The sequence below is a fragment of the Brachyistius frenatus genome, unplaced genomic scaffold (assembly GCF_029030835.1).
Source record: "Brachyistius frenatus isolate BFR_SWC_R1_liver_20210118 unplaced genomic scaffold, ASM2903083v1 Contig_82, whole genome shotgun sequence".
Taxonomy (NCBI): Eukaryota; Metazoa; Chordata; class Actinopteri; family Embiotocidae; genus Brachyistius; species Brachyistius frenatus.
This window is the reverse complement of record NW_027210681.1, coordinates 1,585,542-1,607,500: the sequence shown is the minus strand read 5'-3', so window position 1 is coordinate 1,607,500 and position 21,959 is coordinate 1,585,542. Positions and strand designations below refer to the sequence as shown.

At 42.6% G+C, this 21,959-nt stretch overlaps 2 protein-coding genes across 2 annotated transcripts in view; one reads left to right on the top strand and one right to left on the bottom strand.

Moving 5' to 3' along the window:
• The window catches only part of slc30a6 (solute carrier family 30 member 6), a 43,956-nt gene extending 35,984 nt beyond the window's left edge, over positions 1-7,972 (bottom strand). Inside the window, exons 1-3 of the mRNA XM_069709330.1 lie at positions 7,783-7,972; positions 6,449-6,495; positions 5,882-5,968 (exon numbers count right to left, since the gene is read on the bottom strand). Coding sequence (XP_069565431.1) covers positions 5,882-5,968; positions 6,449-6,495; positions 7,783-7,966 — 318 coding nt within the window. The 5' untranslated portion in view covers positions 7,967-7,972. The remainder of the gene's footprint in view (positions 1-5,881; positions 5,969-6,448; positions 6,496-7,782) is intronic.
• A 3,399-nt stretch (positions 7,973-11,371) lies between these two features.
• Positions 11,372-21,866, top strand: sult6b1 (sulfotransferase family, cytosolic, 6b, member 1). Its single transcript, XM_069709345.1, has 7 exons — positions 11,372-11,619; positions 16,179-16,291; positions 17,405-17,494; positions 17,771-17,897; positions 19,973-20,067; positions 20,351-20,507; positions 20,750-21,866. The coding sequence occupies exons 1-7, from the start codon at positions 11,424-11,426 to the stop codon at positions 20,875-20,877; spliced, it is 906 nt and encodes a 301-aa protein (XP_069565446.1). The 5' UTR covers positions 11,372-11,423; the 3' UTR covers positions 20,878-21,866.
• The last annotated feature ends 93 nt before the right edge of the window (positions 21,867-21,959 follow it).

Sequence of the window (21,959 nt, the reverse complement as noted above, 5' to 3'; positions counted from 1 at the left end):
CAAAGAGTTGATTTCACCGATTGGTCGAAGAGGAGAAAATGAATGAGAAACAGTTTTTAAATCATCTGTTTTATCACCTAAAGTTGGATTAGAATTCATTTGAGCAGTTTAAATACTGATAAAGAAAATGATCTGCAGATTAGTTGATTATCATATCAAAGTAATGTTTAGTTGCAGCTCCAGTCGCTGCTGTTAGAAATTTAAATAACTGGAAGGAGACGGATCTCCTCCAGAGACATTCAAATATATTATCACAGAGCGCTTCTCCTGAACAGGGTTTCCCCGTCTGTCCGTCTGTCCGTCTGTCTGTCTGTCAGCTCTGGCAGGTGACCAGCCGCCGTCCGATCTGAGTCCAGAGCTGCAGACTGACCGGGCAGCCGCCAGGTTTTCGTGCTGCTGGAGGAGCGCGAGCTCTCTGCAGTCTGAGTGAGTTGGTCAGAGATTCGGGCCGGCGGGGAAAGTCGCGGCCACAGAGCTGAGAAAGAGCAGCTCTGATGGTTTATTTTAGAACAAATCCAAAAGAGAAACAAATAAGAAAGGAAAAGGAACGCAGCCAACAACTCTGAAATACTGACAAGTAGATATGTAGGAATTATATATATTTATATAATATATATATATAATTACATATATATATATATTATACATACATAGAAGAAATTTCCCCTCGGGGATTAATAAAGTGTATCAAATCAAATCAAAATCAAATACATACATACATACAAAAAAGCAGAAATATGGTGTTTGATGCACAAGGTAACAACTTGGAAGGTCACAGCGTGTTTTGGTTGCTATAGATACACTGAACCTTTAATTAATCCCTGATTTAATGCATCACCCAGCGAGCACGAGACACCTCCACATGCTCGGACTGCAGGTGCATGCTGGGAGGGACTCAAAATGCTTCTGTGGAGTCTTTAGGAATGCAACGACTACAGCCTGGATATAAAAGAGTTCGTAGCTTCAGGTCTGTAAAATGGTTCCGATCCAGAAGTGTCTTCAGCTGCAATACCAGCGAGTGCCACTAGAGGTCGGCTCCAAAAAGCCTCCGGCTCCATAGACTCCCATTCAACTTCTCTCATCAAATCCAAAGTGAATAAAATGTGTCCATCAGTTATCTCGGTGTTGTTAGCTAAAGTCACTCCTTCTTCTTAGTTTTCTGGAGGTCCATCTGAAAATAATCCCTCATTCATTAGAAAAGAAGATTCAAGAAGACCTGTTTTTGGGGGCGTGTCTGTTTGATTGACAGGCCTGTGGTGCAGTCAGGTTACAGCTATCGGTGGGCGGGACGTAGTATCGTCAGGTTTCCAATCAGATGGGTCAGATCTGGCTCCTCCCCCAGCTCGTCCAAATATGGTCACTTCCTGCTCCAAACCGCTCCGAACTAGTAAAGATGTTGACGGACAGAATCTGAACTGGAGGATTCATAACGTTCACAAACCAAAGATGACATCACTGCTGCTTATGTGACCTTTGACCTATCAATTATAATCCCTGTCACAGCAAAGGTTTTCAGCCAACACAAACACGCATGACAGGTTGTTCAAAACAAATGTGCAGCGTGTCGCTTGACTTTAATGTTTCAAGAGGAGGAGTTTTTCTTTCTCTTTTACCGATTCAGATATTTGAGGAAGGAAGTTTCCATTCAGAGAAGATTGTGGTCAAAAGAAACGACCCCGAGTGTGTTTTTAAGATGAATTGATTTGTGTTGTGAGTCGGTGTTCTTCCTCCGTCTGCCTGCGTGAACATTCAGCAGAATTTTCAATGGAGAAAATTAAATAAATAAAACCTCGAGTCTACGCTCGTCCTCTGAGCGGAGAGAGTGTGTGTGTGTGTGTGTGTGTGTGTGTGTGTGTGTGTGTGTGTGTGTGTGTGTGTGTGTGTGTGTGTGTGTGTGTGTGTGTCACAAGAAATGGAACAAGGGAAGGGGATGGGGGGGATAAGGGTGGGGGGGATGTGTGTGTGTCCTGGCCTGTCACTTCATGTCGGAGTCATATGCCGTGGTGGGGGAGCGCCGAGTGCTGTGAAATCTACAATTACTGTGGTGTGCCGTGTTATGACAGCGCCGGGGCGTCTGGTGACAGCACTAGCCAGCGACAGGCATGGGAGACCTACAGAGAGTGTGTGTGTGTGTGTGTGTGTGTGTGTGTGTGTGTGTGTGTGTGTGTGTGTGTGTGTGTGTGTGTGTGTGTGTGTGTGTGTGTGTGTGTGTGTGTGTGTGTGTGTGTGTGTGTGTGTGTGTGTGTAAACAGAGAGACAGCACTCAGGCCAAAACATTCCCAACCCCCCCTTCACGGTCACCATCTCTCTCTCTCACTCTGTCTCTCTCTCTCACACACACACACACACACACACACACACACACACACACGCACACGCACACAGAGACACACACACACACACACACACACAGGAGGACGGTGTGGCGGCTCCACGTCGACACTCTGCTGCCCCCCTCTGTCCATTGGCGGCGTTGCGTCGCTGTCTGGCGGCGTGACAGCATATTGAGGTTCCATGTGACATTGCAGCCACAGAGCTGAGGCGGTGCGGTCACCAGGTACAGTACTGAATCCCCCCCCCGGTCCCTCCATCCCCCACTGCCTGATTACATCGTCGCCGAGCGGCGTGCCATGCTGCCGCATCATTGGGATGAATGTGTGTCATCGTGGTGAGCAAGACGCGTGACTCACGCCGGCCTCTGAATGAGAGCGAGTGGCGGCGGGCCGGCGGTGTGTTCTCGGGGATTGTGGGATGTTTTTTCTTTTTCTTTTTCTTTTGTCACAAACTGCCGAGGCTCAGTTTTTGGTGGCGATTAAAAACACAAACGAGGCGTCCCGCTCTGCGTCTGCTGAGACTGGAGCCGTCGGGGTTTCTGTCTCCGAGGCGGCTGTGTTCTCCTCTTAAAATAAACCTACTTACATAATGAAGCGGCGGCGGGATGCGACCGCGGGCAGGGGGGAGTTTATCCCACTCGGTTGCTGCGGCGGAGACGAGATGACGCCCGGTCCTCTCACTCTGCTGTCCTGCAGCCATGTCCTGATGTCCCTGCTCCACTTATATTAGGACATTTTGTTACCGCGGCGATGACTGATGACCTCCAGGCCTCTGAACGTGAACCGGACCGCAGACAGGATGATTATAAAACCCGTTATAACAGCCTCTGAAACCTGCTGCTGATTTTAGTTAAAAAAAAAATAATTTAAAAACACACTTTACTAACTTGTTCAGCAGAAAATATCCTGCAACATAATATATTTTAAGATTACATTAAAGACCTCGACTTTGATGCGTTTCCATTTTTGTAAAGTCCATTTAAAGGAAAATAAAATCACATATTTCTGTAGTTCCCACACAGTTTAGATGAGGAGAGCGGAACACAGGTTGTTTTTTTGGAGCTGCAATTTACACACATCCTTTAAACGCCTCACATGCTAGCTATTGTTAAACACTAAACTAGAGGAACCTCCGGTCACTGCAGACTGATGTGTCTGAAGATTAGTTTAAAAAGTTTATATTAGACGGATTTGAAGTGACATTTTTACTGAAAACAAGTTGTTTTTGGGGTTTATTTGGTTTAAATTCTTGTGAAAAAAAAACATGTACGAGCAACAGCCAAGTTTTAAAATAAAAACCGTGCTTCATGTCTACCAGAGGTTTCTCTGAGGAGCTCAGATAGCAGAAAAAGATCCAGCAGTCGATCGATAACAGGTCACAGAAAGTTCCTCCTCAAAAGGTATTCATGGTTTTGAACTGAAGTCTTAAAATGTTACAGTTCCTCCACAAAGTTTCGAAAGTTTCTGAAATATTCCTCCTGAACTTCATGAAACTGCCACGCTTAACACTTGTTTTAAGTCTGAGGAACCTGAGACTCAACGACCTGCTGAACCGTCCACATATCAGAGGACGTCGTCTCTCAGCGTCTGAGGTGTAAAAACATCTGGATCGTCCCGCGGCGCTCCAACCAGAAGCCACATGTTGATGAAGTTTCACAGCACCGACGGTAACGAGAGATTTGAAGCTCGTCTCCACTTTCACCGGTCTGAACTCTGTTTGGTCCCTAAACCGTGTCCAACACCGTGTAATCCCATCGGAGGCTCTATGGGGAGGACAGACCCCCCACCAGCCCACGGTCAAAGTGGATTATAGTACAATAACACACGCACACACACTGAGCTCCTTTCATGTTCATTACCACGTCTCCTGTGTTTGTACATCTCTGTTGTTTGGAGGTATTTCAGCTCCACATCTGTCCTTGTTTGTTCTGCTGCTGTTTTCATGCACTAATTGTATTTTTGTTTTATTTAAATCTCTTCTTTCTTTTTTTTTGGAAGGAGAAATTAGGACAACCTCTGTTTTGTTCAGAAGTTGTTGTTGTTGTTGTAGGTTGAATATTTAATGTTTGTTTGTTGCTGCCTGCAGAAATAAAAGTATGTTTTTATTGGCATTTAAATCTCAGGAAAGTACGGCGGCTGTCTCAACGGGTCGGAGAGACGGACGGACGGACGGACGGACGGACGGACGGCTCTGGGTGACGTCCAGGATGTTCTGGTGCATAATTAAAGGAGGAATAAAACATGAAAACAAGGCAGGAGGGACTTTTAAGTGCAGAACAATTCAGCGTGAAGAGCTGTGTTGTGTTTACGCTGTTTGACCGTGAAGAAGCTCCAAGAACTTCTAATTTGCACACGTTTTACAGCAAAATCCTGCATTCAGAGATGGAGAAACACGCCGCGAACGCTTTATAACTTCAATCCATGCCGGGATTTAGTTTTCACGTCCTTCAGGTGAGGCGTTGACTGCATGAAGTCATCTTTCAACAAAACGCAGGACGACGGAGGATGTTGTCAGGAGGCTGTTCTCGATTCTCATTCGACGACGTTTAGTTTCAGACAACAAACGCTCTGCGATGTTTTCACGCCAGCGTTCAGTATCGAGTCAGGACGCCTGGAGGCTGGACGGACACAATGACCAACAGTGGTACCAGGAACCGGCAGCGGAGGACACTCTCTAGATTTAGGAACTTTAGGAAACTTTCTCAACATTTACAGCAGAAATTCAGTGAAGAAAAACTGATGAATTTTCAAAGAGCTCAAAAACATTATGTCACCAGATGACTATTTTCCTTTTTAAAAAAGACAGGACACATTGGGTTTGTCCAAACCTTCCACAGTTCACATCAGCACGGCATCACATTTGCAGCTGCTGTGCATTTGTAAAGTGAAAACAGCACTTCCAGGCTGTTTGCTTTATATATTTATGCATGTTCCATTTAATTTATTTTTAATTGAACCGCGGGACAAACGATATAATCGGCTGCAGAAGTGGTTGGAAAAGGTTCCAGCAGTAAAACGGTTGAAGCTGACGTGTGTTCGAGCTGAACGCAGCTTTGAACTGACGACGTGTTGTGACATTTACATTAAAGGTTTAGTGCAGTTAATTATTCCGAGCAGGACGAGGATTCCACAGGTGAAGAAACTCCAACCGAGCAAAGCAGAATTTAAGAGGAACGGTGGGAAGCTGCAAAAACAAAAATACACCAGCTGACGGTGTTTCACAGGAACCCGGTGACCTTCTGGGAAAACAGGATTACTGGAGGTGTCTGGGTTTGACTCTGTTTGAAACACGCCACATAACTGGATTACAGCATAATGGTATTATTAAAGTGAGGTTCCTCCAGATGCTGAAACTCGACAGACGTCCGGGGGGGGCGGAGCCAGAGAATATCAGAGACTGTATTTATGACTTCTGACTTTTAAGAAGTAAAAGTTTTGAACTACATCTTTTATCACACACACACACACACACACACACACACACACACACACACACACACACACACACACACACACACACACACACACACACACACACACACACTTACCCGTCTGTCCGAGGAGACCAGTCTGAATTCTTGCACGAGTTTTCCGAAGATGGATCTGTGCGTCTTCCTGAAGGGATGAATCGTTCCCTGCAGATCCAAACACAGAATTATTAGAATATTTTATCTGATGAAGAAAATAAAAAGCTGAATAAAACAACTGTGTGTGTCGCTGTCACGTGATTACATCGACTTCAATAATCAGGCTCATGAAGTCTGAGGAGGAAAAACAATTAGCCGATGCTGCCACCAAGTGGAACGTTTGTGTATTACACTTGTTTCAGATATTTGGGAACCTGCAGATATGTATATATATACATATATATATATATATATATACACACTAATTTAATGGAGGACACAAAAACCACAAAGACATTTTAGTTTTTTAGGAGATGATAACAAGAAAGCTTCTTTTATAGTTCCAGTTAAGTCCTTTCAACGGTAGAAACGTCTCGCCATCACTGATGCACGTTGTCTAACAACTGTTTTAATCCAAATATTATGTGTTGATGGCTAAAGCTGTCATGGAAACCAATACCCCCCCCCCTCCCCCCAAGGGACACTCACCAAGACGTAGGTGTCCTGCTCGTGCTTCTTCCTGTGCATGGGGATGTCTATGGAGGAAAAACAAGATATTAACATGTAAACAACAACAATAACAACAACAACACAAAGACGATGGCAAAGGACGACATGACGCTGACGTCCAGGACAACAACTGGACTTCAGCATCGTGTCGTGCCAGCCGAGATATTTTCCAGATATTACAAACACTTTATTCAGTCTGCAGGACAACAAAATAAGATTTCTGAAGTTTCTCCGCCTGGATATAAAACTTTCAGGAATCTTTGAGAGGATATTTTTGAGGATTCAGATGTTCCCTTCAGTGTTTTTAGGATCCCTGAACATTGGTGGTTAAACATCTGAACTCCATGGATGCTGATACGCAGGATTAAAGTTACCATAATGAGTAAATGCAGTCAGTCTTTCGATATTTGTTGTTTTGAGTTGATTTTTGATTGAGTGACGTGACACCAAGAGAAAGTAACAGGTTTGATTGAGTGACGTGACACCGTAACAGGTTTGATTGATTGACGTGACACCGTAACAGGTTTGATTGATTGACGTGACACCGTAACAGGTTTGATTGAGTGACGTGACACCGTAACAGGTTTGATTGAGTGACGTGACACCGTAACAGGTTTGATTGATTGACGTGACACCGTAACAGGTTTGATTGAGTGACGTGACACCGTAACAGGTTTGATTGAGTGACGTGACACCGTAACAGGTTTGATTGAGTGACGTGACACCGTAACAGGTTTGATTGATTGACGTGACACCGTAACAGGTTTGATTGAGTGACGTGACACCGTAACAGGTTTGATTGAGTGACGTGACACCGTAACAGGTTTGATTGAGTGACGTGACACCGTAACAGGTTTGATTGATTCGTAAACACGTATTTTCCGGAGGGATGTTTGGGTCGTGATGCCGTTCCTGCTCCTCTCCGTTTCAACACGTTAACCGACTCTCGTGTTTTGGTATATAGATTGATAATAAACGATAAGTTAACGCGTTTAAAATGAAAAGTATCGAATACAAAAGTGACACGAAACCAACTTTAAAAACAAACCAAACGAACCGGAACCGAACCGGTGACTCACATTAAAAAACAGAGTTTAACGTTTAAGTCCATTTCAGACGTTAAACTGCCCGAAAGGACACACCGAGCATCCAGTGGTTTAACCGGCCCGTTCATTACGGTGCTGATGTTCTCTGTTTACGGAATAAACCGAAAATATCCGCCGATAAACTCAAAACCGAGCCGCTGGCGACGTCAGCCGAACCGGCCGTTTGGATCCGTGAGGTTAGCCGTTAGCAACGTTAGCATAACAAACCTGGATCCTTGACGTTGATGACGTCCACCGACACCATGTCCGGTTTATCCAGCGGGCCCACCTTCCTCTCCGTCACACCGGACGGCACCACGTCCGGCTTCGGCCCGAACTTTCTGGGGTAAAAGTCCCCGACATTGTGGTAAGACAGACCCGAGGACGTGGACATCATTCCGTCCATCGCCATTTTGGACTTCCCATGTACCCATAAGCCCTCTTGATTTGGGTGCAGGGCGCATGCGCACCACCGCAGATCCGTATATCAAGTCCCGTGAAGCCGCGGTGGAAACAGACGGTTCCCGGTACGTTGAGATCTGCTCGTGTTTTCACGGAAATCTCCACGTCCGGAGACCATTGGAGACAAAACACGTCTTAAAAAGTACATTTACATTTTAGGAAGCACAGATATGAAAATAACAAAACAGGAGGTGGTGATAAAGGGTTTTTAGACGTGATGACATGTTATATAAATACCACTTATATTTCAATATTAAATACCACAAAATGAGCTGGGAGACACAAACAAAAAATAACTAACACGATGGAAAAAAACACAACAACAAAAAAACCCAGCAACAATGAAAACGTTAAATGTTAAAATTAAATATTAACTAATACGTTAAAATAGTATAACAGGCACAAATGAACAGCTTTCACCCAGAAGTCGGCTTGAGATCTTATGTCTTTGTTTTATTTTTAGAGCATAATAATTTGGTAAGATTATATAAGAAGATAAAACTTTTAATTGGTATAATTTTTTTTTTTTTTAAATGAATATTTGTAATATTAAGGTTGTTTAGAATTGTGACTTTACAAAGTCTTGGAGGTGTGAAATGTGTTGACTTTGCATTTCATGAGAGAAGTTGAAGGTATTGGAGAGGTTTCATGGAGCCAGCCCCTAGTGGCCCTCAGTGGTACTGCAGTTTGAGACACTTTAGTATTTGCTTCACTTTTTGGACTGTTGGACACGATATTTTTGCAGTGACATCAATAAAGAAAAACAATCCCTATAGCTTGCAGCCGTTCATTCATGCAACAACCAATGAGAACCCAGAGAGTCTTTTGTTCATCCAATAAAAAATAAAGACTCGAGAATTGAACCACTTGACAGCAGAAACAGTAAAAATCTTTCAGATCAGAGGGTGGAAATCTATTTATAATGTCTGGGGCCCCATAGAAATCTGTGTGTGTGTGTGTGTGTGTGTGTGTGTGTGTGTGTGTGTGTGTGTGTGTGTGTGTGTGTGTGTGTGTGTGTGTGTGTGTGTGTGGAATATGCGATTGCTCATTTGTACTCGGCTGAATGGAGATTCTTGTTTGCAGCAGTTTGCCAAATGACACCGTGGGGCCCCCCTTTAGTCGAGTGGGTCCCCCGGACGACCGACACTGAAGTGTATAGAGAGAGAGGGAGCGATGAAAGGAAGCGAGGAGGAGGAGGAGGAGGAGGCGCTGTGATGACGGAGAAAACAGATCACAAAAACTGGACGTTAAAGGACATTGAAGGAGTCAGATGGGCAGATTTTCTTTTGTTGTTGTTTTTTGAGGAGGAAGCCGCACAGACTGCGTCTGGCTCGCTGCCCCGACAGGCCTCTGGATCTGTTTCCGGCCACATCTGCTAACCCTCAGTGAAATGCACCTGTGCAGAGCTGCAGAGCTGCAGCTTCGGCTGGAGTTCCCCATGGAGGGAGTCTCACTGTGGAGAAAAGACTGCAGCTTGTTGTTTACTGTAATAAAGTAAAATCATATTTAACGTCAGAATTTCATTAAAACTCTCCATAAATTGGACTTTGCTGCAGAAAATGATGAAATGACATTTAGTTTTGACTAATTTTAACCCTTTATTGCCACTAAATATGCTGCATTTGAAATTCACGGAGCCTCAGGAGTCAAACAAACCTCTTCTATCGTCTGGAGGAGCTCCGACTTGCTGAATCACTTTGTGCTGCACGTTATTTTCACTTGAAGAGTCCAACGAACAAAATGTATTCAAGAGTTTAATAAATATTGGATTGAAATTGGATTTTAATGCACTTTCAAATCTTAAATCAGTTCTCAATGAAAATTCATGTAGGTGTTTAGATTCAAACATAAAGATTAACATTCATATTCCCACTGGGACCAAATTAAAGCAAACAGTTTGTCCACAGGAGTTATTAAACTGTAAAAGAAGTCAACGGTAATATTTTCAGGAGCTCTCCTAGTAGTTTTATTGTGGGAGGAGTTATATCTTGATCTTTCTTTTATTACATGATGACCTCATAAATCTCTGAATAACGTTACGCACCTCCAACCTGAGCTGCTCAACTCAAAACACCAGCAGGGTCTTTAGTGAACAATAACACATCAGATTTATGATCAAATGTTTCAAATGTAAAAATAACTAGAGATGTCAGATTAAAGTAGTGCAGGAAGAATATTTCCCTCTCACATGTAGAGGAGTGGAAATATGAAGGAATAAAATGTGTGATATCTAGTTTTTTTTTTTTTATTAAATATATTTATATACAATGACCATGAACAAAATACTTTCATCTGAAAAAGAGGAAGATGCTGTTCCAGATTTAGCTGCTGTCATGTTTCAGTTTTGTCTTGTTTTATTTTGATATTCTCTCCTCTCTTCCTGTCCCTCGTGATTCTTTGCCCCGCCCTGATTCGCTCCACCTGCGTCCAATTGTCCTCCAGGTAATCTCTGCAAACTTGGCTCAAACATTCACTTGAACCTAAAACATGAACTCATTGGATTTTTGTTTGCCAGAGGTCAAAGGTCACCTTAAAAAAAAATGTTATCAGTCATAACTCACAAATTCACACACTAATTATGACAAAACTGCTCGAACACCGTTTTTAGAATCTGGTGGTTTCTTCACAGCGACGTTCACATTTGAAGCATCGTCTGCTGTCATGGCCACAACTTTGTGTGCAATCAGAAAATCGGATTCATGAGTCTTCGTGACAGTGAGTCTGGAAACAAATCTGACAGGTTGGAGGAGGGAAACAACAGGTTTCACAACTCTGTTACACAACAAAGGAAGTCACGCTGGAGGACGTAAAGAAACCAACAAATTCCTGCTCATCTTTTTGTGACATCTTCGACCTCATGAGGTCGTCGCTTTAAAATCTCTTGTGCAGCTGAGCTGCACAACAAAACAAAAAAAAACTAGAGAAGAAGGAAGTCCTGACTGTGTGTGTGTGTGTGTGTGTGTGTGTGTGTGTGTGTGTGTGTGTGTGTGTGTGTGTGTGTGTGTGTGTGTGTGTGTGTGTGTGTGTGTGTGTGTGTGTGTGTGTGTGTGTGTGTGTGCCAGCATGTACCTTCCATCTGTTGCACATTGTAAAGGCATCTCCCATCAGTCACACTTGCACAAACCTACACACACACATACATTTCCCTGCATGTGTGTGTGTGTGTGTGTGTGTGTGTGTGTGTGTGTGTAGGAGGAGGCACCTCCTCTTCCTCCTCCTTTTACCAGTACTAGTACCCACACCCTCTGTGCCGGTCTGCCTCAGCTCCTCACTGCTGCCTGCTCAGTCTGAGGGCAGCAGCAGATGGAAGCTCAGCTGCACCGCTCCATCTCTCTCACTCTTCTCTGTGTCCTCCTGAAAGCTGCCCCCCCCCCCCATCTCCCTCGGACTCACCAGCCACCAGCAGGATGAACACCAACGCCGTCATCGCCAAGATGCAGTCCAGGATGCAGCTGGCGAAGGAGCTGAGTGACGAGGAGAAGCTGTACAGACACAAAGGGGTGCTGTACCCGTGCCTCCTGTGCCCCGAGGAGCACTTAACGGCTCTGGAGAACATCAGGGCCAGAGAAGATGACATCATGCTGGTGGCGTATCCCAAATGTGGTGAGTAACAGACGCCAAGGAGAGGAACAGGAGAAAAGTTTTTCTGTTTGTGTTTTTTAAACTTAGGCCGTAGGATGCGGTGACCTCTGACCCCGTGTGTGATTCACTGAGGGGTAAAAAGCATCAGAGACTTTTGATGTTGATTATCTGCCATTTAAATCCCATCCAGTATTTATCTGCAGTGTGTTTGTTTTCAGTGTGTTTGCAGTGTTTTTGCAGTGTATTTACAGGGTGGGGAACCTTCAGCATGTCCGTGCCCACTGCCTCCTAATCTGTCGTCCTCTCTCTGAGCTTCGACCAGCCTTTTAACGGTTGTTCATAACATTAATGATTGTAGCGCTGGTGAAAGTGAAGCCAGTTTTCTGACTACCTGTCCACACCTACAATGTAAATATGAAGCAAAGAAACACACAGGATATTATCAGCACGAGTTCCACATATTTTTGTACATGAACATTTGTGTTTTCACCACAGACCTGAAACTGGAGCAGAGAAACATCAGATTTTGGGTCAAATCTTTGGGGAACAGAAAATCTTTAACATGTCTGCTTATAGCCAAATGTTCCTGAGCCCGTGCAGTGATTTCCACTACAGAATTGGGGCTGTTTGAGGGTCTTTTTTTGAGTGTCAAACAACAGACACCCATGAAATGCTTCCGAAAGTTCAAAGTTTTGCCGACACTTTATTTAATTTTTCTTTGATTCATCTTTTCTTTCTGATGTCACACTGAACAAATTGCTTTTGTTCTGATTGATTTCCTTTTGGTTTGTTCCCAGTTTCCACTTGAGTTGATGAGCTGTTGCACATCTGCGCTCCCCACAAACATCTGCACTAAATGCAGGAGAAAAGTAGTTTGGTGGAGGCAACATGCACACGAAAGACGAACCGCCAACAGCTCATTCATCTGAGTTCAGATTAATTTCCTTCCTTCCAGGCAGCAGCTTCTTTTCTCAAATTTAACTTTACAGCTGGTTAAAACGCTTCTTTGTTGGTGCATTCAAGGACCCTCAGACATCTGAGGTTTGAGAGTCAGCTGCTGAGAAGTGTTGCGTTCTTAATGTTTTAAAAGGTCCCTGACAAGAGGCCACAGAATAATGTGAAGGAGTCACACAATGACTCATGAGAAGACAATGGAAACGAGAAAAAAAAAAGATATAGATGTTTTAAGACTTTACGTTTCTTAATCTGTTCGGCCCAATGAAAGAATCTCAATTAAAACGACTGCAGATACGAGGTTGCGAAGAGACGTGGTTTTAGTTTTAGTGGGTCAGAAGGTGAAAAAAAATCTAATTAAAATGTTCCTATTAGATGATTTTTATCCCGTCAGCATTAACTGTCGGAGCAGGAAGTCGCGTGTCCTTATTGTGTGGAAGCTGACCAATAATTCTACTTTCATGTGTGCGTTCACTTCCTGCCGATGACCTGCAATTAATCTTTGCTTTACCTAAAAAATGAAGTGCACATGGGCACTCTGGCTTCTGTATGTGTGAAACAAACAGCGTATAATGTGTTGATTAGTGATTTAGATGCACTCACAGGTAGATTTGCTCAATTTTAGACAATCAGCTGCTGCACAGAGGCAAATATATTTCCAAAACTATTGTTTATCTATTTCTTAGAGAAGTTGACGTTCAAAAACATCAGACTGAATTCAAGCAGGAGGTGTTAAAGTCTTATTTTTTTTTAATAAATGCTGGTTGGAACAAGTATCAAACAGGACTGATGTCATCGTTGGTTTGTGAATGTTATAAAGCCTCCAGTTCAGATTCTGTCCGTTACCATCTTTGCTAGTTTACAGGTCTTCTTGAATCTTCTTTTCTAATGAATGAGGGATTATTTTCAGATGGACCTCCAGAAAACTAAGAAGAAGGAGTGACTTTAGCTAACAACACCGAGATAACTGATGGACACATTTTATTCACTTTGGATTTGATGAGAGAAGTTGAATGGGAGTCTATGGAGCCGGAGGCTTTTTGGAGCCGACCTCTAGTGGCACTCGCTGGTATTGCAGCTGAAGACACTTCTAATTTTTCAGACCTGGAAGCTATGAACACTTTTATAAACAGTCTGTGTGTTGGAACAGTTAAGTGTCCTCCAACCCCCCGAGCGAGTGTGATTTATGTGGTGTTTAAAATCACCATGTAGCACCACACAAGGTGCTCACTCCCAACAGTGTGGTGTGCACAGGAAGCAAAGTGTGACATTCCTGCTGTTGCCGTGGTGCGTTCGAGGAATGTGACATGTGAAAAGTTTACTTTCCAAAAGGCTTTTTGCACGGCAGCTCGCTGGCGGAGAGAGATGGCACAAAGACAGAAGAGTTAATCACCTCCGGAGGAATGTTAGATTACACCCATCCACATCTCTCTGCATGGGGGCCAGCTTGGATTGAAGCCGCTCAGGAAGTTATTTTTCTTTTTTCTTTTTTTTTTAAACGCCCTTTGTTGATATTACACAAAGCGAATCAGCCACATAGTTCATCTCACTTCATCTCTATTCAAACACAAACAAGGCCCGAACAAACACAAAAAGAAAAGCACTGCCCGTTTTTATAAAAGGCAGTTTGGGAGTGACGGCACAACTAGGATTTAACAGCAGCAGAAGAACGAGTCAGCAAAAATTAATTCATATATCAGATGTCAACAGAAACCGGAAAGTGTTGACTTCTGGATTAAAAAACAAGTCGGGGCTGTTTAAAGTCACGTCCACACGCAGTTTTTATAGGCAACCTGAAGTTTCTACATGCTCCCATTTTTAAACTCGACCATGTTTTTATCATGAATGTGTCCAACACTGAGCCTTGAAGCCAAACTGGTTGTCTGTGGTCAGCAGTGGTCAAGGTGGATTTATGCTAATTAACCCAAACCGGGATCTTTTACTAACTCTAACCAAGTCGTTTTGGTGCGTAACCCTTCCTGAAGGAATGAGCTGTTTTATAAAACCATAATCTTGTTGTTTTTGGTATCTAACCGTAAAGTACACGGCACATTGTGCACCTGCGTGAGAGCTGAACGGCTTTTAAAAAAACGTCCGTATCTATCGCCATGGGAACGCTATTATCTGACGCCATGGGAATTACTCTGCAACAGTCCATTAATCATAAAGCCAGTAAAACAAACGAGAAAAAAAGAGCTGCAGGTTTTGAGCTTTCAAATGTAAATTGCTGTGCAGTGATTTAATCTGAACCGCCTGCTTTATAATCCCACTTCTGTGTTATTTAGGAGAAAGTAGAGTAAAGTTGCCTCCAGAAACTTCCCTGTACGGTGCGTGGTATCGTCGGCTCCCTCTTCCTTCCAGAGGTCGATAAACGTTTCTCAAAGTAGCTTCTCAGCCTCAGAGTCACTTGTTAACGTGTGAAAACTCAACGATAAAGCTCATTTAAACGGAGCACGGTGAGCGTTCGGCGGTTCAATACCAGAGCAGGTCTGAGCTGACACCGATAATGGCTTCCTGCCGTCCTGCTGATGTATGAAGGACATAAAGGAAGATTAGCCCGACCTTCAACCCATCATGCTCGTAATATCCTGCTGCCCAGTCATATTTTTCGCCTCACACTTTTCTGCATGTGTTCGATCACGTGACGGTGAAGCCGGTTTTCTTCTCATCTCTTCTTCAGCCAGGTGTCGTTTTCACCTGAGTTTCGATGGGATTACGAAGAAATGATGAAGCTCCATTTTAAACCTCTTTAGCTTCAGCTTGTGTTTTAAAGTCGACACAGAGAACAAAAAAACAACATAGATTTGGTTTGTTTGAGAAACACGTTTATTAGAAATTAGCCGGAGAGAAAATCAATAAATCTGTTCGACATGCATGGACACTGTTTCTGGAGTAATTTAAGAAAAAATATCTCTGAGGACATTTTGCAAATTTTTGTAAAAACATAAATGTTCCTTAGATTGATATCTGTTGTGTCTTTTTTAAAAAACATTTAAATGTCTAATTTGCATCTTTGTTTTACTTAAACTAGTGATTCTCAACCAGGAAGACCTGAAGCCTGGTAGATAAACACAGTGAAAGTTAGCGAAGAGTAATCAATAAACCGTTAAAATTATTCACTAAAAGAATGGTTGAAATGGCAAAAAAATATTAAATGAACAGTGAAAACATTTAACTTCAAGCGACGCACAAACCGTGAAAATAATTTGCTGCGTAGAAAAGCAAACTTTTTTTTCCTGTTATTTGACAGATTTTTGCAAATAATATCTGAAAACAAAAACTCACAAATTCTAGCTAGAAACATTTATTTGAAGGAATGATTGTTTTGTTTTAGACGCAGAGAGCAGCCAGACTAAAGAGATGCTGCAGCAGCTGCACACAGCGGACATCTTCCTGCAGATCTACTGAAGTGAAATTCACTTTACAAACACTGTCATTCTTTATTCAAGTAAAATATTAAATGTCGTGTGTTTGAACAACGCTTGGCTCGTCCTGTGTGTGTGTGTGTGTGTGTGTGTGTGTGTGTGTGTGTGTGTGTGTGTGTGTGTGTGTGTGTGTGTGTGTGTGTGTGTGTGTGTGTGTGTGTGTGTGTGTGTGTGTGTGTGTGTGTGTGTGTGTGTGTGCAGGTTTTAACTGGATGGTGGGGGTGGTGAGGAAGATCATTGCCGAGGCCACAGGGGTGAAAACAGAATCCAGGATGCCTCCGCTGATGGAGTTTTTTGGACCGGACGTCTTAAAGGTACTCTCTGGATGTGTGTGTGTGTTCAAATAGTATTTAAGCAAATGGACAGACAGAAAAAGAGTCTGCAGTTTCTGCCGAGTCACCAACATCATCTAGCACAATATCTAACAGAGATAACTCAGGAAATAATTTGGGCCAAACACATCCTAAACACATCCTCACTGGACTGAACAAGTCAAAGTATAACGTACTGAAACTACGAGACCAAACTTAAAGGGCCAGGAACTGAAACGGTTCAAAAACTGCATGTGGATTCGCTCATTTTTAAGGTTTCTTCTGTTTCAAAGTAACTCAGTGATATTTTTTGGCACATCCAACTGTACATAGGAAAATAAATCATTAATAGTTAATTCGGCTACTTCGGGACGAGTCTATAACGCTTGTCCCGGAGTCAATTTAATTTATACACAACAAAAGCTGACAATACACAAATCCCGCCCAAAAAACATCAAAACACAGAACGCAACATTTTTTTTAAATTTTTTTATAATACTTTTTCTTTTAATACACAGCATTTTGGCCATTTTATAGCATCATAAAAACGACAATGTGTTTCATTTATGAAAATAATTTTTTAACTGGATCTACAAAATTAAAAGGGAAAGACTGTCAGCTTTGTATTTCGGGCTCTTTGCCAAAAAACTCGCCTCTTTACATCATTCAAATCCCGTGGCGGTTAGACGGTGAGGTCATCGAGGAGCTGTGTGGATATTTTATTACACGTGTCGCCCTAAAAAGAAAAACCTAATGGTGTCTCTGAAGGGAGGCAGATCAGTTACTGTCATGTTCCTCGTCAGTGACCCTCCGGTGGAGGAACATTAACGACGGCCGTGAGTGATTTGTGGGCTGCTTCTCAATAAAAAGGTCAAAGTCTGACCTTGAAACGAAACTCGTGTCCATTTAAAAGATTTTTAACCCTGAAATATTTTGTCAGCAGCGTAAACCATCTGTGTTTGCTGGTCGCTCAAACAGAAACAGATGTGTGATCAGAAAACATATTTTTACTGTGCTCGAAATAACTGAGATATTAATTGGCACGGAGCAAAGTCCTTAAAAGCAGAGTTCGATCTTTTAGCTCCACATTTCGATGCTCTCCGTCTCTTCTTTCAGGTCTTGGATGAAGCTCCTTCTCCGAGGTTTCTGGGGACTCACCTTCACCCCGACAACATCCCAGCTTCCTTCTCCACTAAGAAAACTAAGGTAAGTTTCAAAAGTTCTGTAGAAAGGCTTTCGAAAAAAGGGCAATATCCTCCATAACTACAACCACAGACTGTAACGTCTTTACGTCACCTAAAGTGCAATACTACTAAAGGCCACTAGGAGTCTCCAACAGACTCCCATTGAAAAAGCATCAAGTTCTCTCCTGAAATACAAAGTCAGTAAATGTGTTCCCCAAGTCATTATGGTGTCATTAGATAAATTCCCTTCTTACGATCAGTATTAAATTTGTGAATTATTATTTTCTTTCGTACGCAGATGCTGGTGATCTTCAGGAACCCCAAAGACACTCTGGTCTCCTTCTATCATTTCTGCAACAACACCCCGGTGCTCCCATCCGGACAGTCCTGGGAGTCCTTCTACTCCCAGTTCCTGAGCGGAGACGGTGAGCGAACGGCACAAAGTCACGTTATATCGACGCGATGAGACGGTCGACGAAATCCAAAGTCTGTCGGGACAAAATCTCAAAAACCTTCAGTGAAGTACATTAGAAAAGTTCAGCCCCAATTTTGCAATCTTGGCATTTTGAAGCAGATTCAAGTTAAACATGATTTCTTTTATTGCAACAAAACAGGTGTATTTTGCAGGAACGAGCTCTTTAGGCAGAAGCTGTTTCGTTTCTGGGAAGGAAACGTTTTGGAGTGAAGGTTTTGTAACTCAAGGTGCCGCAATGAAACTGTTGTTCTACAATTTTCTCTCCAAAAACAACGTTTGCTGTGGCTTTTTAATTGTTTAGTGATATATGTTAATTTTGATGTTTTGTTTTTGAGAATAGGGTAGAATTAGTTTGTTACAGCATTATCTTGTTAAATTGAATTATGTGTTGATTGCAGTGAGAAAATATTATGATGTGATGTGATGATGTGAAACCAGAACAAAATTACACATTTTCGACACAAGGTCCAAATACAAGACGAGGCCAGATTCATAGTTAATCTTCTACTTTAGTGGTTAAAAAAAAATTCAGCCAAATTGGCAATGGATCTAATAATGTAAAGCCAATAATGTGGAATAAACATGAGGTTTTGGGTGTTGTGGTTTCACATTCATATTTAACACGTGCACAGAATTGTACATCAGTCAAAAGCTCAAGTGTTTCCATTCATATCGGTCAAAATCGAAATGTATTAAGATCTGAATACTGAAGATCGAGTACGACTGCAAGTCTTGAACACGACATTTGTGACGCAGAAAATGTAGCGCTGTCTGGAGACTCTCGGGTCGAGCCGCAACTCTCTGTCCTCTCCAGATTAAAGACCTTTTTTCTTTTCTTCTCCACGCTTCGACTTTATGATCCTGAGCGCTGCTGTGTTTATGGCCTCATAAAGGGATCGTACAGCTGACTCAGTGGGGTCACAGTGGAGATGTTGGACGGATCCAAGTGGGGAAAACCAGCCAACGTTGCCCCACTTGGTAACTTTACGACATCTAGACCGTCATAAAATGAGTTGAGATGCTGATCACGCCTCCTGCAGCTACCATTGGACCAATAACTGTTAATCTTGTGAAAGTGAAAACGGGATTATGTGAAAATACTTGAAAAAGTCCATGAAAGAAACTCGAACTATAAACTGGTGGATTTAAATCGTGGTAAAAGATTCATTCGAGTTTGAACAGTGGCTCATTTGTTTGGTCATTATTTTCATTTTAAATAATGGCTGATTTAACCAATAAAAGCATCAGATGCTAAAATGGCTTTTAAAATGTTACAGGTGAAGCAGAAGATTTAGTGCCGTCAGTTAAGCCTGAGATTATTTATCTTTAATGAGAAAAAAATTAAATTTAACCATCCGAAAGTCTTCAGAAAAGTTCTATAACATATTTGTTCATAAGATTAAAAACCTACAAATCTCAACAACAAATTTAACTGTTTGAGTTTCTACACTCTGCCTTAGTTTCACCTCTCAGCCCAAAAGGCTTCTTCAGAACAAATTCTAGACAAAAATAAATCTCCTTTATCTGTAGTCACGGTTTCAAAGACGATCAGATGTTTGCTTGTAAAAATGTTTCAAAAACTTTACATTTTCACATGACCGGCCGACTTTCGCTACGCTTTGAAACTTTAAATCACGATGACTGCTCTGAGATTACAGGGCCGTAGGGAGGTTAAATTTATAGCTACCCAGCGAGCGTCGAGTACACGTCTCTGTGTGTGAGTGAGTTTGAGGCTGTCAACTCGGCTTGACCATAAAAATTCATTGCATTCACACAGATTACGCAGCAGCAGGCCATCTGTTCAAGCATGTGGAGGTTATTCTGTTTACTGCTCGTTGTGGGGAAAAAAAGAAAAGACATGGAGGCTAAAAAAAGTTTTTTAAAGTCACTTCTGCTATTTCAGCAGCTTAACAACAGTTTTTTGTTTTTTTTTATCCAAAATTCCCCCAGAACATGACATATTTTAATGTGGAGATCATCGAAGTAATGCTGACCTGGTGATTTGTGTGTTGTTTGTGTGTTCAGTTCCCTGGGGATCGTACTTCGATCACGCCTTGGCCTGGGAGAAGAGGCTGGACGACCCCAACGTCATGATTGTCACGTACGAAGAGCTAAAACAGGTAGATCACGCAACGATTCTTCAGCTGCTCCTCACGAAAAACGGTGACTGTACATGTTAAGCTTTTTTTATTTATTATTTCAGGTGACGTGAAATGTAAGTAAAACACCTGGTTATGTAGAATATTTGTCCACAACAAAAAACTTGTGCCTATACGAAGGTGGATCGGAGAGTTCGGAGACTGCTCCTGTTTCGCGTGAACTGTGCGCAGATAAGCAAGAAACTTGGTGAATAAGTAGCCTGAGTTTCGTTGCCCGATCAAACTTCTGTTCCCTGTCCTGCAGGACCTGAGGGAGGGCGTCCGTCAGACCTCCAGCTTCTTGGGCTTCGACCTGACGGAGGCTCAGGTGCAGCAGATCGCGGAGGGGAGCACCTTCAACGCCATGAAGGAGAGCTCCGCCGACTCCCACGGCACCATGGCAAACGTCATCTTCAGGAAAGGTGAGCTTCAAATATCTTTTAAATCATTCTCTCTGACGCGGTATCCTTGGAAAGCCTTTAAGGATTTTTTTCAAATTTGGCAAAAAGGTTCCCATGGTAACAAGGAAATAACTGATTACATTTTTGGGGTCATAGTTCAAAGGTTAAGGTTTTTGTTACCTTACATAGATCCATGTTCGTGAACTGAATGTTCAAATGCTCTCGATACCTTTTCCATTATTTTACCTTTTGTTCCTGTGCAGGTGAGGTCGGAGACTGGAGGAACCATTTTACACCAGAACAGAGCCGAGAGATGGACGAGGCCTTCAACAAACATCTGGCGGGAACCAGGCTGGGAGCCAAACTCAACTACCAGCTACACTGTCAGTAGGAAGAGAGAGGACGGAGGAGGAGGAGGAGGAGGAGGAGGAGGAGGAGGAGGAGGAGGAAACGAAGGAAGAGACGAGGGGAAGTATGTAGAAGGAGAGCTTCTGGGTCTTTTTGCCCCGAACTGAGACACACAGGCATCTTTACGTGGTTTGGAGTTTAGCATCGAACCTTAAATATGTTTAACTGACAGACAAAACATGCCTGGCAGACTGAGTTCAGGGCCAAAAGGCCCAGACGTTACCGGCTCCGGGAAAACCAGACGGGATGGATGGAAGAAGGGCAACGGTGCATAATGGTTTTGCCTTTTTTAACTCCAATTTTGTTGCTGCACAAGTTATACAAAACACCAAAAGGAATAGTGTGATATTTCGGGACCGTAATATCGAAGAGTCGGGCTGTCGAGTCGAACCACCTGCAGCTTCAACTGTTTTTTAAATCTCCACCAGCAACCGACAAAGTGCTTTTTTCCCAAATGTGAAACTATTCCTTTAAACGATCACGTTTGGTTTCAGCTGCTGTTTGGTTTCTGACCGTGAGCGCCGGGGGAGTTAAATATCAGTGAATAAATTCAGGGTTCAAAATGGGACGCCGTGTTTTCTTCTTTACCTCAAAACAGACGGTTCTCTTCAGAGACTATTGTTTACACCTTTTATATCTGCCTAGTTCGACATGTGCAAGGACGTGTTCCTCGACTTCATCCAGCTTTACATTTCACCAAACCAGCGGCCTTCAGATGGACCAGTTTACCTCTCTGGGTTTGACTTCCTGTCAGAACAACACGTTCAGCAGCGCTCCATGTAGCAGTTTTATTTACTGATGTTTAAAACCAAATTAAAACTCCTTGACAGGTGAAATCTCTTCTTATCTGCAGCTACCTGAAATCATTGTTGGGTTATTTTTTGAATACGCATAATTGCTGGTTGAGCTGTATATTATTACATGCAGCTGTAAAGGACCACGATGAAAAATAAAGGTCACTATGATCTCTAATTGTTTGACTCCATCTTTGTGCACACACTTTAAAACCAGATCTATTTTATCACATTTAAAAGTGCTGTTACTTTCTTTATATCTCAAACAGAC